Source organism: Rhipicephalus microplus, chromosome 3, assembly GCF_043290135.1.
Source record: "Rhipicephalus microplus isolate Deutch F79 chromosome 3, USDA_Rmic, whole genome shotgun sequence".
Classification (NCBI taxonomy): domain Eukaryota; kingdom Metazoa; phylum Arthropoda; class Arachnida; order Ixodida; family Ixodidae; genus Rhipicephalus; species Rhipicephalus microplus.
Window position 1 is genome coordinate 160,848,856 of NC_134702.1, and position 18,349 is coordinate 160,867,204.

General features: G+C 42.7%; 1 protein-coding gene across 3 annotated transcripts in view; it reads left to right on the plus strand.

Moving 5' to 3' along the window:
• Positions 1-16,849, plus strand: part of LOC119170409 (ubiquitin-protein ligase E3B-like) — a 127,372-nt gene extending 110,523 nt beyond the window's left edge. For all 3 annotated transcript variants that reach the window (XM_075890386.1, XM_075890385.1, XM_075890387.1), the window contains one exon: positions 8,448-16,849. In XM_075890386.1, the coding sequence (XP_075746501.1) occupies positions 8,448-8,639 (192 nt within the window). In that variant the 3' untranslated portion in view covers positions 8,640-16,849. The remainder of the gene's footprint in view (positions 1-8,447) is intronic.
• Positions 16,850-18,349: the final 1,500 nt, after the last annotated feature.

The window sequence follows — 18,349 nt, forward strand, 5'->3', positions numbered from 1 at the left end:
TTTCATGAACTAACTAACCTGCACAATATTTCTTTTGAATTGAAATAGGGGCTCTATGCAAATGCCATTTTTTTTTTTTCGTTCAAAGGAAGTCCAAACAACTTTGAGTAGTAGTTTCGGTAGGATGCGAGTGATAACCGGTAAGATACTTAGCATTTTAAAATTTATTATACTTGGATCATAAAAGCCATCATAACAAGCCTAATAAAATGAAGAATTGATTTGAGGGTAACATGTTCCTTTGAAGGGGCCCTGCAACACTTTTTCTTTCAAGTAGTCATGGAGCCAGTAAACTGCTTGTTGCCTTACAAATTTACCGCAGCAAAGTTTCTAGAATCAGTTCAGTACGAGAGGAGTTCCCAAAATTTGTCGCACGCTGCAATTGCATTCTCTCTTCTCGTCCCGACGAAATAGCTCGAAATTAAGCAGGGAGGAATGGCATGGCAAAAGGAAAATACGTCACATGCACCTCGTGACCTTCAGTGCCTCTTTTATTTTTTCCTCAAATATGCGGCTTTTCAGTGCAGTTGCGCACATACTCGTGGACAAGTGGCGGCCCCAGTAATGACAAGCGCGCCATGCTCAAATCAGGTAATGGCTGTGACCAGAATCATATATTTCTTCTTGGCTGTGGAAAGTGGTTTTTGAGCTTGTAGTGTCATTTGCCGAGGGGAAAAAGCAATCTTTAGCTTTGAAAATTTATTGGGAATTACAAGCCGTGCGCTGCACTACAATATTTGCCTCGCGTGTTCTTGGTAGCCTCGACTACCAATCTGCAGCGTTTTCTGACCATGTTCAGTAAGTGTTGCAGGGCCCCTTTAAAATTGAAGGGTGACTTCGTGGCATAGCGAATTTTTTTTTTTAATTGGTACTTTCACGGTTTAGAACTCCTACATTGCAGTGAAATCACACCTATAGGTGGTGACATGTGGACTAACATACACCTATTCGTTCATTGCAAATACTTAGAAAATATTCGATAATTTAAATTCGAACTGGCCCTGCCGCAGTGGTATAGTGGCTAAGGTACTCGATTGCTGACCTGCAGGTCGCGGGATCGAATCCCGGCTGTGGCGGCTGCATTTCCGATGCAGGCGGAAATGGTGTAGGCCCGTGTGCTCAGATTTGGGCGCACGTTAAAGAACCTCAGGTGGTCAAAATTTCCAAAGCCCTCCACTACGGCGTCTCTCATAATCATATGGTGGTTTTGGATGTTAAACCCCACATATCAATCAAATTCAAATTGGAGCAAAATAAAATATGCAACTCTTTATTCGAATATTCGAAGCATTCGAATATTCGCCCAAGCCTAGCATTTAAGAATGACAACTAATTCCGCACACACGCTGGAACAGAATGATTTCTTTGTGTGAAAGAAATTGCTTATCTTGGCCTGCTTCGTATTTGTAATGTTGAAGACGCCAGTCCCGATCTTATCAAGGCTGTCCAGGTGCGACAGCCCAGTTCCCTTCATGTGGCCAATACAACAGCGAATGACGCTGAACGCTGCCGCCACTTCAGCGGTGGAGTATGCGCGTGTAGTTAACGCCTCGTTTGGACAATCTTCTTCGTCACATGAGCTGTTGGCCTGGGCATCCAGAGTCCCTGCGATCGCAGCTACTATGTCCTCGTCAGCGAGGCTCGCAACGGCCTGGACGTTGCAGTCAGCTTCCACGAAATCATTCGCGGACACTTGGTGTCGAGCTGCTGCCGGGAAGTGGGACGACAACTCACGAAACGCATAGTCTGTGCGCTCGTCGTCGTCTTTAGCGGTTTTCGCAAGTTTCACAGTCTTGAAGCCTGCCTTGCGGAAGCAGCTGACCACTGTGTCCGTCTTCACGTTTCACCAGGAGTTGAAGATCTCTGCGGGAGAAAACTTATTGGAGATTTCTGGCGACTCCTTTGTAATCTACTGCTGGATGTCCTGGCTGCTGACAGCTTCGCTTTCGTCAGAAATGGTTTTGCCAACGATGTTGTAGTGATCCTTAAATCGGTGAAGCCACTCTGTGTTGTCGGCGAAGTTGTTTCACCGAGTGCAGCGGCAAATCATTTGGCCTTGGCGATGAGCATTGGGCCATTTACCGGAATGTTCTTCGCACGCACTTCTAAAAAGCAGGCAAAGAGTGCAAATCAAATCAAATCAATATTTTTTTCAACATTTGGACAATGTTGAGGACCATAAACAAAAAGCCAGCAAGGCTTGACGAGGTTCATGCCCCCAATTTTTCCAGGCAGAAACAAACAACAAGTGAGAGCAATAATTCAACACTGAAACAGAACTTAGAAATTATAAGGTAGTGACAAAGCTCATAATACAGATTAAACAAACATATAAACATTACTTGTCAGTACATACTGAAAAATTCAAAAGTAAGCAAAGAAAATTCACATGAGTGACTATACAAAAGTTGATGAACAGAAGTTGTAAAAAAAGTTGAAACGGATTTTTTATACAAAAATATATACCGCATTCTGGGCACTACCACATAGGTATTTGCAGAGACAGCGTATGTTCACTTTTTGACACTATCACATGGAAAGTTGTATGACGTTGTTCATGCTTAAGTGGTACGGAAGTTATAACGTAACATCTGGTAGGCATAATTTGTTCTGAAGCTCAGTAGTTTCCATATTTCGGAGCTTCTGTTAGGTATTGGTAGCAGATTCAAATTTTCGAAAAGAGGACTCGGCGTTAAGTAAGGAACGTTTAGAATACAACGCACAGCTTCTTTCTGCATTCTGTGGAGGGTAATAATGTTAGTAAGTGTTGTAGTGCCCCAGCCGAGATGACAGTAGCTTATGTATGATAGAAACAGGGATTTCTACAATATAAGTTTAACACTTTCTGGAAGAAAAAGCGCAACTTGCACAGTATTCTAGTCACCTGGGAGAGTTTACCCACCCCCATTTGCACGTGATCATTCCATGATAGATGTTGCTCAAATAGGACACCAAAACATTTAAAAGAGGGTACGAATGGCAGAACAGAGTCATTGAGATGTAAACTTATTGAAGTGTTAATGTTTTGATTTTTGTGTCTAAAAAGTACGACTTTTGTTTTATTAACGTTGTTTTTCAATGAGTTTGCTGTGCTCCAAGATGACAGTTTTAATAGTACTACGTTGGCTTTTTTCATGACATCCTCAGCATCCTTCGCAGTTACAAGAATTGTAGTGTCGTTTGCATATTTCTTAAATTTTACGTCATGATCAATGTTCACTAAATCATTAACATAAATGCAAAAAAGCAATGGACTCAAGATTCTTCTCAGTAGTACTCCTGCAGCAAGTGGTTTTACATTGGACGTGTAAATATTAATTACCATTTTTTGCATGCGGTGCTGAAGGTCAGATTTTGTTAATTTCAGAAAAACTCCCCGGAAGCCATAGTAGTTTGATTTTTCTAAAAGTAGGGTATGGTTTATACAGTCAAATGCCTTCGAATAGTCTACGAAAATTCCCAATGTACAGAGCTGACGTTCGAAACATTCTACTATTATTTCCTTTTGTGTTAGCAGGGCTGTTTTAGTAAATTGACCTTTGGGGAAACCAAATTGCATATTGGTCATTAATGTATGCTTAGTTATAAAGGATGAAATACGGCTATGAAAAATCTTTCAAGCGGTTTTGAAAAAATTGGCATGACTGATATTGGTATATAATTAGTTAAAGCGTTTTTATCTCCACTCTTGTGTAACACTATAACTTTAGCAGTCTGAAGGCTTTTTGGAAAAGTACCACAGAATAAAACCAGATTGTAAATGTGTGTAAAGGCCGGAATGATGGCACCTATTACATACTTTGTAGGCCCGATCTTGAAGCCATGAGCATCACAACATTTGGTATTTGTGATAGATAAAAATATGTTAGTTATTTGCTTAGGAGTCGCAGAAGCCAAAAATGCAGAATGACTGGTTCGGGAACTTAAGTTCAAACAATTGGGATCTAAACTGGTAAAATAGTCATTGAAGGTTTCCGTTAATTCTTTTTCTGATATTATATTTCCATCAAGTGTTATCTCCATAATAGTCTCCCTACAGTCACCTCGCCAAGAACAGTGTTAATAAGCTTCCAAAGAATGTCAGACTTTGTCGTAACATCAACGGTAAATAAACTTTGCAAGTGTACTCTTTTCTTCCTACGTAAAAGCCTGTTAACTTTATTTCTTTGAACCTAAAATTGACGCAAGGTTTCTTCAGACCGTGTTGAAATAAAGTTATGGAATAAGGGAATTTTTATGCACATTTTCTGTCAACACTGATTTGTGACCCAGGGCTTTTTACTCTTGCGGCCAGGTTTAAGAACCTTGTACCTAAAGCATTTCTCATATGCAACCTTACACTTTTCATGAAAATATTCATATGCAGTTTCAGGGTCAGCAATACGCAGTAAAGGTGACCAATCAATAAGCGATATTTAATTACGAAATTTCTCTAAGCTGTGTGCATTTACATCTCATACGGTCAAACGTGTACTATTTGCGCTTTTAGTTGACATGGCTTGCTTAAGTAATATAAATATTGGGAGATGATTGCTAACGTTAATGCCTACAACACCTGATGATAAATGTGTATTTTCAATATTAGTTATGAAGATGTCTATCAGTGTAGTTGAGTCAAGTGAAATATGAGTAGGATAATTTATCACATTTGCAAAGCCATTGCATTCAAGTATTCTGCATATATCGTAGGATCCGTGGGCAGGAGCGCGCACATGACATGCTCCCAAAGTTCGCTGCTCCGCAGCCTTTGCCTTGACATCTGCCTTGTTCTTCTACAATGTACTCAGAGTGCTCCGTCGTATCTCGAAGTCGTCCACGACGGTCTTTGTGGACGTCGTGGTCGTCCACGAAGTCGTCCACGACATTTCTCACCTGCCTCAACAAGCTGAATAGCCTTCAACTTTCTCGCAAAGTCAAGGGTCTTACGCTTCTGGATGCTGGCCATAACTACACGAAAAGTCGACAATTCGAAGAGTCCGCAGCGGCTTTGCACACCACGCACGCAAAAGAGAAATGCTGCACATGCAGTGGTACGTAGGTGACGCACGTATGGAAGCAACACAGCCCTAGCGAGGCGATGGCCACCTGCGAGGGCAACAGCAAAAGGTGCGAGCTGTGGTTGGCTGATAAAAACTCGCAAAATAGCAACAAAGAAGTAAAAGATATGGCAAAAGGAGGAGGGCATTGGCTCCTTCGTTCCTGCCAATGGTTAAGCAGAGAAAACATGAAAGAGAGAAAGAAAGAGAAACGAAGAAAAAAAAAGCTGTTTCACAAGTTAGAGATTTTGCAGTCCGAGCCTTCTCGCCCTTACCTTTTTTTCGAGCGTTTCGGGTTTTGGCGGAGGCTTGGTGCAGCGCGGAGGTCGCTGGGGGCTGCGAGTGCCAAAGCGCACCTACCATTTCGCGCTCGCGCGCGGAGCACCGTCGCTGCGGATATCGCGGGCCGCGGCATATGCCGAAGCGCACCTTCCAGCTCGCGCGGCGTTGGATATATCCGGAGGCGGATAGAAATACCATTCGATATAAACGTGCAAATTTCTATACATTTACAAAGGAATTTCGAGGGATAACTTATGAGTTCGATATACCCAAAAATTCTATACATGTGGGTTCGATATATCCGTGTTCAACTGTAGGTGTCTTGTTGTCACCTGCCAGCTCATAATAAGATCACTTGCTAAGGAGTTTACTAAAGGAGATCACTGTTAAAAGGAGTTCTGCATACTCGCCGCAATAGATACAGACGGTGCTATCTGATGCTCTCATGTTTAAATGCACATATATGCCCTATAAAGTGGACGGTGGGATGACTGCCACCATAGTTCAGTGGTACAGCATGAAACGCATTATTCGAAGGTCTCTGGTTTGTATCCTGCTGGTGGCAAGTTATCTTTCCGTCCACCTTTATTTCTTCGCATTTACATTACAATTACTTATAATAACATCCCCTATACTTCTCTTGGCATCATTAGCCTTATCGATAGGCTATTAGTGCTGCTAAAGATACAGATTTTTTGCACCACAGTGTGGCATGAGTGATAATGGACTTTTAAAGGTGCAGTTATTTTTCACGCGACAAGAAGTAATCGTGGCATGCACAATTGATTGGCACAAAATGATCCAACATGACATAAGCACTCGGGGAATATATTAGTTCTTGTGAGGATTTGTCACAACTAGATTTTAAGGCCATGGCTGCCTCGTTTTCATTTGAGGTGATAAGTCTTAAGGCCTGTGTACTTAAATTTCGAATCGCATTAGATAACCCCAGGCAGTTAAAATTTTTGGAGCCCTCGACTACAGTGTCTCTAATAATCATATCGTCGTTTTGGGACGTTACACTCTCGTAATTATTGTAATAATAACTACACTTTAACTGTTCGAGACGTACAAAACTAGTATGTTATGAAGAGTTCTTAATGTCATTCTTATTCTGTGGTTAAGAGGGCACAGTGCATTCGCTTCAAGTGCTGTAGCATGGTAGCTATCTTTCTCAAATCTGTAGCACGATTAGTTTGTAGTTTGAACTGCCTCGTATTCTGCAGTCTCGACTCATATATCTCGCAGTTTTTCATTTCTAGGCTTGTGCAGATACAGTTAACTGCCGATTTTTCGGACACCTGAATTTTCAGACATGCCCGATAATTCGGACATCTTCGCGGCACCGCCACGAGCCCCATAGAATCAATGTATAAGGAAGTCTGGAATTTCAGACGCTCGAACCCCCCGGAGTCCAATTTTCCGGACTTGTTGACGGGACGGAAGGTCGGAAACCACCACTGACCTCCAGTGGAAACCATCACAACTGCGTCACACGCGATGAGCGCACCAGTCTACTGTGGCGGCATCTGTTGCTTGGACTCATTGATCGTTACTGGAGAAAAACACAGGGCCTCCGAGATTCCTAACACTGGCCGTGTTTATCGTGCAAGGGTGCTTTGCTGACAATCGAAACTATCCACCCGGAAATTTTTTGGGGCCAATAAAGCTCCTTTCGCTTTAGCGCTTGTGCTCGTGCGTGCCACTCTGGCTTCCCGCGCAGCGCTTTCGCGAAGCGTTTCACCACTTCGAACTAAAACTAACCGCCACACACTAATTTGGTCTGGCCACCCTGGCTATCTTGAATGTTTACCAGCGCCACCTCTGGAGTACCCGAGGCACCGTCGCGTTGTTTTGTTTACGCAGCCCACATGGTGTTTGGCCACAGAACACCTACCAGTTTGGCTTGCCTAGTGCGTGGTTGTGCGACCGTGTGAAGTGTGCTCTGCAACGCTAAGCCTAGGTGCTTCCACGCTCGTCAGCAAACTCCTTTGTTCACATTGTGAGGATTTCGCTTGCCTGCGAAGGCCCCCACTCCGCCTTCATCGTTCTCGCCGATGGCATCGAAGCGCGGAAAACAGTACCGTCGGTTAACGATGGAGAAGAAAGCCGCCATTATTAAGTTAGTGAAGAGTGGCCGATCGTAGGCTGACGTGAGCAAGGAGTTTGGCATTTCCAAGCAAACAGTTTCCGATTTAGCAAACAGCAAAGCAAACAGTTTACGAGATACCTTGACCCTCTTGATCCGAGAAATATCAATGAAATGGTGCGTTTTTTGCTTGCATTGAGAAATATTATCAAAATGGTGCGTTTTTTTTGCTTGCATTGAAAATTATCAGTAAAGTAATGCGTTTTTTTTGCTTGCATTCATTTTTTCGGACTGCCCGAATTTTCGGACGGTTTTTCGCTCCCTAGAGGGTCCGAAAAATCGGCAGTTGACTGTAGCGCATTTTAGGTTGAAGCCAAATAGTAATCTTGGTTGAATAATTTCGAATTGAGTTTGAATATCACATATACAGAAAAATTGGCATATTTGTCATGACCCAACTAACCCGCACCATATTTTGCTTTTAAATTGAAACAAAGCCTTTGCAAATGCCATTGTTTTTGGTTCAAGAAAAGTGGAAACAAGTTTGACTAGCAGAAGGATTTCACTTTAGGTAGAATGCAAGTGATAACCTATAAGATCTGTTGTGCTTTAAACTGTACTGTACTTAGAGTGCATAAGCTGGTATAATAAGCTTTTGAACTTAAAAAGTGATGAATCGATGACAGGATAATATGCTCATTTGACCTTATAATGGGGCTTTGCGGCAGTGCAGATGTTCTTTGATTAGGTGTTTCCACGGTTTATCGCTTACTTACTGCAGTCAAAAACCATTACAGGGAGTTACGTGCGGTCTGAAATGCACCTGGATAAGTGCTTTCACAGTTTAGCACTGCAGTGATACAACCTTTATAGATCGTTACATGCAGACTGTTATGCATATATTTGTTTATTTCGAATACTTTGAAATTTTCAGTTATACGTTTGGATCGAAGTGAATTTAAATGCTTTAATATATATTTGAATATTCAAAGCATTTGAATATTCGCACAAGCCTATTCATTTCGTTTCACTCTCTGCAGGACACTGGTGACACCATTGGAAGCGTAATCCGAGGCTTCTTCACTATCCGTAAGAAGGACCCTGTCAACCGACTACCGACGTCCTCAACCTGTTTCAACCTGCTCAAGCTGCCCAACTACCAGCGCAAGAGCACACTTCGGGACAAGCTTCGCTACGCCATCACCAGCAACACGGGCTTCGAGCTCTCCTGAGAAGCCCTCTTCGGCACACCCCTCCTTGGGTTTCTTGGTATGCACTGTAGGCCATCCACCAGGTCTGTTTATTCCAGGCGCTTCGATCGGAGCAGCACCCCACTCGTCCTGCAATGTTGACAACCCCCGTATGGGAGTGTTTATAGGGTGTGATGTTAGCCTTCAGCATGCTGTTGCGGAATGCGCTTTGTTTTGACTCCTTTAAAGGTGCGTCACCATAACCTAAGCCCCTTAAGGACGATGAAACCATATCCGTTTTTGGTGCTCCAAGGGCGCAACTAGTCTTCCTTGCTCAGTGGTCCACTAAAATGGGCTTTTCGTTATTTGGCAGCTTGTTTTAATTTATGACTTGGCTAACTGCCTTTGAACTGAGCAGATATAAATCCTGCCCCTGCCTGAAGCTATTTTGTTTTGGGGCTATGTGAAATGAGGCATGAATTTTAACATTTATGCTGCACTGAAGAAAGCTGAGTGTTTTCTTTATCCAGCGTCTTTTTTTTTTTTTCTTTTCTTGACCACGAGTTTCTTTCTTCACCAAGGCATGTGTTTCCTTGTATTCCTTTTGTTGAATCTCGTGAATGTTTTATTTTCTTTTACAGTTGACTTGGTCATTCGATTATTGCATTGAATGTGACGGTGCACTTTTTGCATATGCTTCCTTCCTCTTTTTTCCCACTCCATACTTTGGGTTGGATAAGGTTGGACCAGCAGTTTGCCAATCTTGTCGCTTCGATGCTAAGAGATAAACGTGCCCTCATAGCTTACTTGATTTTAGATGGAGGCAAGGAGCAATATATTTAAATATCTATTGCTAAGCCTGGCAACTGTGCTGTGAAGAAGCATCCAAAGCAATAGAGCGAATAGGTCTGTATTCTGGCTTAAAGTGCACTTGCATGTAGGGGGGTTCAGATAGCATCATTTTCTAGTCGACCACGTCGCCTCTGCCTTCACTCTTTCTCTTGCACAAGGCTTCCTACACGAAATGTGCCTGTTGAGTTTGAACGCATCAACTGTGGGTCATCTAACCAATTTTAAATGAAAAACGAAAAAACGAAGCAGTTTCTGTTTGTTGACCAGTACAGAGCTCTGCTGTTATTTTTAGCTCCAAGGAAATGATCAGGGCCTTTATTGCAGCAGCACTCATTCACAATTAAGAAAAGTGCTAATGACCAGTGTACAATGTAAAGCATGTAATGAGCTTGACTTATTGCTTAAAGAATGCACGAATAACTGTATTGTCATCATGTGAATTTGCTTTGCTTATATTTCCGGTGTTTTGTTTCCTTGGAAGTTAAGAAACGTGGCGTCAGGCATAGCAAACAAGTAGTTGTTACATCTTCCAGTAGGGTTTCTTTATCTTTGTATTATTAATTTCTTATTACTAGAAATGCACCCATCTTTTATTTTTTCCTGTTATCACATTGCTTTAAGGCCCATTATGTGGGATCAGCACAGAGGTGCTAGGAATAAGCGATGTCGGAGAAATAGTGGTGGCAACGTATTACAATTTTTTTTGGCCTGTGCCCTGTGCAGAAAGTGGAGCCTTCAAGGTTAACTTTGGTTACTTGGAGAAAGCAGTCTTTAATGGCTGGATTTGGGCAATATGCCGTGGCAATCAGTTTTAGACAAACATAGTACTAATATAATTATTACGCATTAGTATTAAGGCACTGCAGATGTGAGAGCAGCGCACTAAACGACTTGGAAGGCTCTCCTGCTTGTTCGCTGCTGATGGTATATCAGAATTAAGTAGACAAGTCTGCCGAAGTAAACATTTCACGTCTCTTTATTTGGCATACTAAGAAATGGATGGAGCCGCTTTCTACAATACTTCTAGTTCAAGTTTTGAGCCTTAGTTTTTCATATACTACAGTGAAATCTCGGTATAACGAACTTGAAGCGGCCGCGGCAATTTGTTTGTTATTTTGAAAGGTCGTTATAGTGAAAGTTCAAAGATTAATTATAAATAGTTCATTTCCACTGACCAAAATGACTTACCTTTACAAAGTGAACACTAAAAAATGCATGTTTACTTTTTTTTCTTTACGCGTGCAACACAAACTTTGCAGTGCGAAGGCCTCCAGCTCATCCACATTCCTGTAGCGCGATTTGGTTTTTTGGTCACAACAGCCTGCTTTTTGCCTTCCAGTTGCCGAAGAATATCCAGTTTCTCGCTTAGCAAAAACTGCTTCCGCTTCTTGTCGCAAGCAGAGATGAACTCATTTGTAGTAGCACCACAACACGAACACCGACTTGCTTTGCAGAGGCGATAAGTAATCACCGAAAAGAGATAGACACGACTGACAAACAAGGCCTCCTAGAGCGCATGTAGAAGTGACCATGAAAGAAAAACCCGAAGCGTCGCTCGCGGCTGTCATCGCCTCTTCCGAAGAAAAAAAAAAGTGTTAAAAAAGAAAATTCCTTACCTTTCGTTTTCTGCTCCCTCGCTGTCTCAGGTTTTCCGCGCCCATGCTTCCTGCTCTGCAACTCCCACTCTGCCTCGCTGACCTTGCCCTCTCTTGTTGCCCTCGCCCCTTTCTCTGCGCTTGTAAACCTGCAGCGTCGGTGTTTCAACAAAATAAAGAAAAGAAAGTCGGCCTTTCGTTTTTTTTCTCTCCGCATCGTCACGCGTCTTCCGAGAATCAAGGCGTTCGTTCGCTTTGTCATCTGTTTGTGTAGCGCTTCGATGTTCGCGACAGATTTCAGAATATGAGTTTGTAGTAATTAGGTGTTGTTAATATAACACGGAACTAAATTAACGCTCATTATTCTGAAAAGCTCAGTATTCTGAGGTACGTAGTAGTGAAATAATTTTACATTGAAACTGTTAGCAGTCGGTGCAAGATTTTTTAAAAGTTCGTTAATCTGAAAAGTTCTTTATTGTGGAGTTCATTCTACTGAGATTTTACTGTACTGCAAAATCTGAGCAAAGGTAACTGCAGGCTTTGTTTATTTGAGGTGTAATGGTGGAAGCGTTCCAATGGCATGTTTTTTTAAATTTCAACAGAAGTCTGCCAATCAAGTACATCGAATTCTTGCAGTTCGTTCAGAAAACTATTCACTCTTTCTCAGTTATGGCGCGATAAATTTCAATTTATGCTGATGCAACACTGGAGATTATGTTCCTGTTTATGAAATGCAAAGTAGAAATTAAAGTGGCGGGGTTTTATGTGGCCAAAGTACAGCATGATTATAAGGCATAAGCTGGTGGAGGACTCAGCATTAAAATTCCGACCAGCAGGGTTTTTTTAACACACACCCAAGTCTTACTATGCAGGCGCTCTTGCATTTCAGTGCCTCGAAATTCTTGTGCCATAGCTGGCAACCAAAACTTCGCCTTCAAGCTCAACAGCGCATCAACTTGGCTGCTATGTTAACACGGCAGGTCTTTGTGAATTGTGAAGCGCGGTTATGCACCATTCAATTCTGAATCATTCCAGTTGTTCTTAGCGTACAGGTGTTTGTTATCTGGCATTTAGGCTACAGTTCAGTGATACGTATATAGCGTAATGGACAGTTAAGCGGACGACAGACATCTGAAGTCTCATACTGATTCTCGTGCAGCTGGCAAAAGTAAGCGTTTTTATCGGTTAAAGTACAGACGACACATTAATTCAGGCTAAATAATGACAGGAAAAGTAAACAAACAATTTTCAAGAGAGAACAGGTAAGAGTGTGCTAGTATTCAAACTTCCGAAATAGTCTTTGAATGGTGTTGTCCATTCGATTCAATTTGCACCGCGATTTTTCTATTCAAACTGTTCGAACTTTTGGATAATAAATGTAACAATTATATTGACTGAAAATTGGTGTACAGCATGCGTGGTCGTGCATTTTCTGATGCCAAAATGCAAAACTGTTGGCTACATCGGTGCCCTGAGCACTTGCTGTGCAACAAACTTCGCCAAGGTGTCTATTGCCAATGCGTATAATGCTCATCCACAGTTCCGAGGAGCGAGCGGGCAATGCAGTTTGTTGCTTGCGACGAGGCACATTGCAGCTTATTTGCTTTCGCATGCGTTCTAGTGTGATGTCCTTGTTCAAAAAGTGCGGATTTGTCTTGGACAACGGTGCCGCGAGCGAAGTTAAGCCTAGCCATGACTCCGTCAATATGTTGTCTTGTACTAAGTAAACTTTTCGAGGAAACTGTTGGCACTGTGGAAAATGGGCAAGGCATTGCGACTATGCTTGCTTGCACACAGGACACTGTTAGACACGTCACATTTGGCAAGATTAGCACCATGACTGTGACCTGGAGGCTTATCAGGCTATGGTTCTAAAGGCTCATGCTTACAATATTGCTGCCACAGTATTTTCAACATTTTTATTTATGTTTATTTATGTTTGTTTTATTGTATATATGCACTGCACTGACATAACTTGCATGTTGTGTGCTTGAGATTACTAGCAGTTTTACGATGTTGTGTGTGTTTGTGTGGTTTTTGTGAGTGAGTGTGTAAGTGAAAGGTTTGTTTGGGGACATCACCAGGCCTTTTGAATCGATTGCACAAGTGAAAGATGCATACATCATCTCATTATCTTTGTGTGGCCTAAGGAAAGGAGTTGGAAGTTTAAGGTCTTGCTTTTCTTTGTTAGGCACAATATTGATAACTGACAGACCACGATGCCAAGGAAAGTACCGTAATTACTCGAATCTAACGCGCACCTTTTTTCCGGTTAAGCGAGTTCATAAATCGCATGCGCGTTAGAATCGAGTACGAACAAAAAAATTACGGTCAATCTATTGCCATCGCAAATCCAAGATGGCCGCCCCCTACGTGCGTCGGCATGGTGCACGGAGGCTTCCTCCGTGGCATGGTGCGTCGGCTATTTCTGCCTATGTGTTTACCATGTGCGACACTTCGTACGTGTGCTGAGGAGTTCGTCATCTAGTAGTGCATTAGCATCGACGACGTGGAAGGGCCGACTCCAAAAACTCGAGTGCACCACGATGCCGCTTTTAAAAGAAAAGTCATCGCGTGTGCAGAAACGGACGGAAATCGGGCCGCATCGCGGTCCTTCTCGAAACGTGCGTGCGGGACCGGGGGAAACAAAAGCAGAAGATTGTCGACAGCAAAGCTTCACTCAAAGGCTTCAGTGGACCACAGCAGGGTCGGTTTCCGCAAATTGAAGAGCTGCTCCGCGAGTATGTGCTTGAGGAGCGAGCGGCACAGCGGCCCATGACAGAACTGCTCCAAGTGCGGGCTATGCAATTAGTCTTAGAAAAAAGTCTAATGCGGAGCCTGTTTAAAGCGAGCAGGTGCTGGCTAATTAACTATATGAAGAGGAAAGGCTCTTCCCTCCGAAGGGGAACATGCATATGCGAAAACTTTTGCGGAGAAGTACGATGAAAAGCTTTACAGTTTTCAGAGGTTCGTCCTAAACTTGCGGCGCAACAACGGCTACCTGCTTGGGCAAATCGGGAATGCCAATCAGACGCCTCTTTACTTCGACATGCCTGGCACCACAACTGTCGAGAAGGGGGCGAAGCAAGTTCGCGTGCTGACATCGGTCCACGGTAAAACTACAGTGACGGCAATGCTCTGTTACACGTCAGATGGGCACAAGCTTCGCCCGTACCTCATATTTAAATGGAAGACAATCCCGAAAGGAATCGTTTTTTCGAGTGGTGTGATCGTGCGGGCCAGCAAAAAAAAAAAAAAAATGGGTGCGCGTTGCAATCGATGTCTTACGTTTTTTTTTTTTTTTTTCGCGGTGGAAATCGGGTGCGCGTTACAATCGAGGGCGCGGTAGAATCGAGTAAATACGGTACTTGGAATGTGATTAGAAGTAATTGCAATGTAAATGTGAAGAAAAAAACGTTGTCCAACAGAAAACTTGCTGCTGGAAGCAACTGAACCTCTGACCTTCAGATCTTATCGTTTCAACGAGAAACACCGACTTTGGCTTATTTGTCATTATCACTGTTGTGAACCCAGACAAACTTCGCACCTGGGTTGAAAAGCTTTGCTTTGGATTTATCTTCCTTGGTGAAGCCTCAGCATTAGCGTCTTTTAGCACTGACAACTTCTTGTAATGGTCCTTTATGAAGCACAGTAGCTTTCACGTTGGTGCACAATCCTTCGTAAGCCCTACCATACATGCTATATCTGCAAGGTGCTTGCATTAACAGAAAACTAAGCTTGAAATGACAGAGCTAAGTAATTTGGTATAGGGTCGCAATTTCGAAAAAAACATATTTCAAAGACACATGAACGACAATCCTAGTTTGAATTAGATTTACTTAAGCAAAACCACAAAAAATAACGCATGCACCACTTGAAGAGTGCTGACTTGTATCTATCAGTGTCTCACCTCTTATACTTTCAAAATCTGTGGCAGCTGCATCTTCAATGGAGGAAAAACTGTTCGAGGCCGGTGTACTTAGATTTAAAAATTTTGACCAAGTGGTCGAAATTCTCAGTCTTCCACTACGGTGTCTCTCATAACCATATCGTGCTTTTGGGACATTAATCCCCAGATATTATATCATTTTGTTTCCAAATTAAGTTTGACCACATTTCATGAAACACCTCTTACATGCGACTTTTTTGTCCAAATGGGCTAAAAGTTAAGAATTAGTTGTCTTAAAGTGCCAAAATCGGGACTTTTTAATTTTTTTAGATGAAGTTAATGTCAGTCATGCAGAGTTTAGAATACAAGCTTAAAAAGGTAGGAAAGGCTCTAACAGTCAATCAAAGTGTGGCTACCAATTTTTTTACCACCAGTAAATAAATAGTCCCGCACATGTTGCCGGGCACATTTTTCTACAGTGGATTTATCAGACATACGACTCACAATGGCAGTCTAGTGGACGCAGCTGTTGGTGCATACACTACGAAATGCCACCACCTTTTGAAGGACTAGTGTGGTACCACATTTACCTTGCTTAGTGTGGAAGCCAGAGTGATGCCAGTCGCATCAGGGCACTCGCACTAATCTATACCACACTCGGCTCAACTACTGCGAAAACTTCTTGATGTTACTCATATGCACCTCACCGGTTGGCATGCATTGACAGAGCATGGACACGCCCAATGCCGTGTTCAGGAAGTCATTAGGTAACAATCAAACTCGAGGCTTCCTTGTCCCTTCTAAACAACTTGTGGTGCTTAGTTGCTCGGTTATTTGTGCAAGCCTTGCTTTCCATTGCGTCATTCACTTTCTTCTTGCAGACTGCCAAGTTTGTGTTGGCATTATGGTGTTAACGGTGTTTATATTATTAGTGTGGGCAAAAATCTGCAAAGCGCTCGACACTCGTAGTCAATTTTCAAGCTGGATTCGCAAAAATACCAAGTATCTTGCTACTGATGTACTTTGTCACAAGTCTTCCCTGCGTAAAGCTTGTGCAAGTGCGGCAGTTTCGCCTGCTGTTACGATGTTCCTCAATGGCGCTGTCTTGTTTATGTGCAAATTGTGTGCATACAACATGCTCTTTGCTCTTTCATGTGTGTGTCACGAAACTACTTGTTATTGCTTCAATGGATCCTACTGGAATTTGGTCCTTGAGGATTGGTACAGCAAAATCATGAGCTATTAGCATGTCAAAAGCGTTGACATACTATTTATACATACCTCTGGTACTAGAACTCGTAGCTGCGTAATTGCACGTTTTGCCTTGTCCTATGCACTTGAAATAGGCTGTGTATACTGTAAGTTTACTACACCAAGTTTTATTGAGAATGCTAGTACCGAACATAAACTGAAGTGAAGCGCGCATTTTATGTATAAATATTCCACCCCTTACTGGTGCAGTTATCTTTTTTTGCTTCATGCTTCATATGCAGAACTGCATCAAAAGATATTGAAAGCAATGTAATGTACGATGATGGGCTTGCACTGCTTTCTTTTTGCATTGTAGATAAGTGACTTGCTTCAAAATAAGCTTGTATGTACTGTAGAAACTTTTGCTGGCTTTTTGACCTTGTGTAAAGCAGTATTTATGTCTGTGCTTTTTATAAAATTGTGATTTCTCAACTGTACATATGGCCCACTGTAATTTGCACTCAGCATTGTTTTGGGCTGTCGTTGCACTTGCTTGCATGTAGCTTTATTTTCGCATCCATGTTACTGCTGAGGATGTTAGCTGGGGTGAAAGTCAAACATATCAGCCGGCCCAAAAAAGTTATGGTGTATTTTGTCTGTAGTTTCAAAGCTTTCGTACTGTACAGCTGTAAATAAAAGCAATATTTACTTTCGCCGACTTACAATTTGTTTTCTGCAACTTTATTCTTATCATCGTCGCAAACATCACTGTTCACTTACTGGTAGTTATTGGCGAGCAGCACTTTCTCTGCAACTGCAGCATCTATTTTCTTACAAATGCCAAGGTGAGTCAAGTCAATGCCAAGTTTCTTACAAATGCCAAGGTACGTGACAATATCATGCAGTAGTTTTATAATCAGTAACCTGTCATCAAGCAAGCCTTGTAGTGTTGACACTTGAGTTGTTGATAGGTGTACTCGGAAAAAAAAAAGACTAAAAAATACCAGGGGATACGGAACATGCAGTACAGTCACAACAAAAGCTGGAAGAAAGGCCTTTGTACAGCCATTTGTAAGCATACTTTCTTGGTATACTTGCATGGTACCAACTACAGTGGAAATCGAAATATTTTGAACTAGGGAAGCTTGCACTAGGCCATTCTTCATTCTACGAGCAGAATTGCCTCCCCATTTGTGTGATCGGTGGCGATTTACAATTGAAGAAGGTTGCCGAGCGTACGGTTGAAGCGTTCTGTGAGGTCATTCGTCTGCGGAGAGTAAGCAGTAGTTTGGCAGTGAACAGCATGGCACTGGCACTCTTTGAGAATGGCTTCAACGACTTCTGGCTAGAAACAGGGCCTTGATCGCAGGGAAGCTTCTGGCATGGACTGGTGATGCAGTACGAATTGCTGGAGCACGAAGGCGGCAGCATCGAGCATTGTAGCCACTGGGAGAGTAGTGGTTTCCGTGTATGGCGCGAGATGGTGAACGGTGACGATGGCCCAGGGGTTACCAGCGAACGTCGGAGAAAGTAGTCCATACAAAATAATCCACACACACTCAAACAGAGTTTTAAGGCAAGGTAATGGTTGCAGACATGCTGGTGACAGGTGCGTGAAAGGTTTTTTGTCGTTAGCAGTCGAGACAAGAGCGGACAAGCTCCTGTACGTAGTAGTAGATCCATTTTCGTGTCATTGTTGAATGTGGTGAGTTTAAAACTAGGGTGAAGAGATGAACGACTCAGATATTTCAGAATGCAGGCTGCAGTTTATCACCAGCAGCTGCAGCGTTGTAGTTACATCGGTGCAGTACTAGTTAATGTCTTGTTTGCATGTTTATTGTAGTGGCTATAGGTAGGTGCCGTAACAAAATGAGACCGATGCCACGGCTGCCCCTAGGGGTCCTAGTTTCAGCCAGAGTTGTGCTCCCGAGTTTCATGGCACCATTTGTGAAGAATTGAGACCGCTGCCCCGGCTGTCCTGTCTTCTTCCCTTTAATGGAACCCCTTAATTCCTCATGATAAGCCCTAGATGCGGCTGTCATTTTCTTCTATATTCAACAGGTGCTACTAGGGAAAAAAATCGGCAGATTTAACGCAGCATGCGAATAGATGTCATGCGAAGCATGAACAAAATTTTCGGCATTCTATGTCTCCGTGAAGCAGACCACGTCAGCTGCGGTCAGTACAGGATCGTGTTCGATGTTTTTCGCATAGGGGTTGAGGGA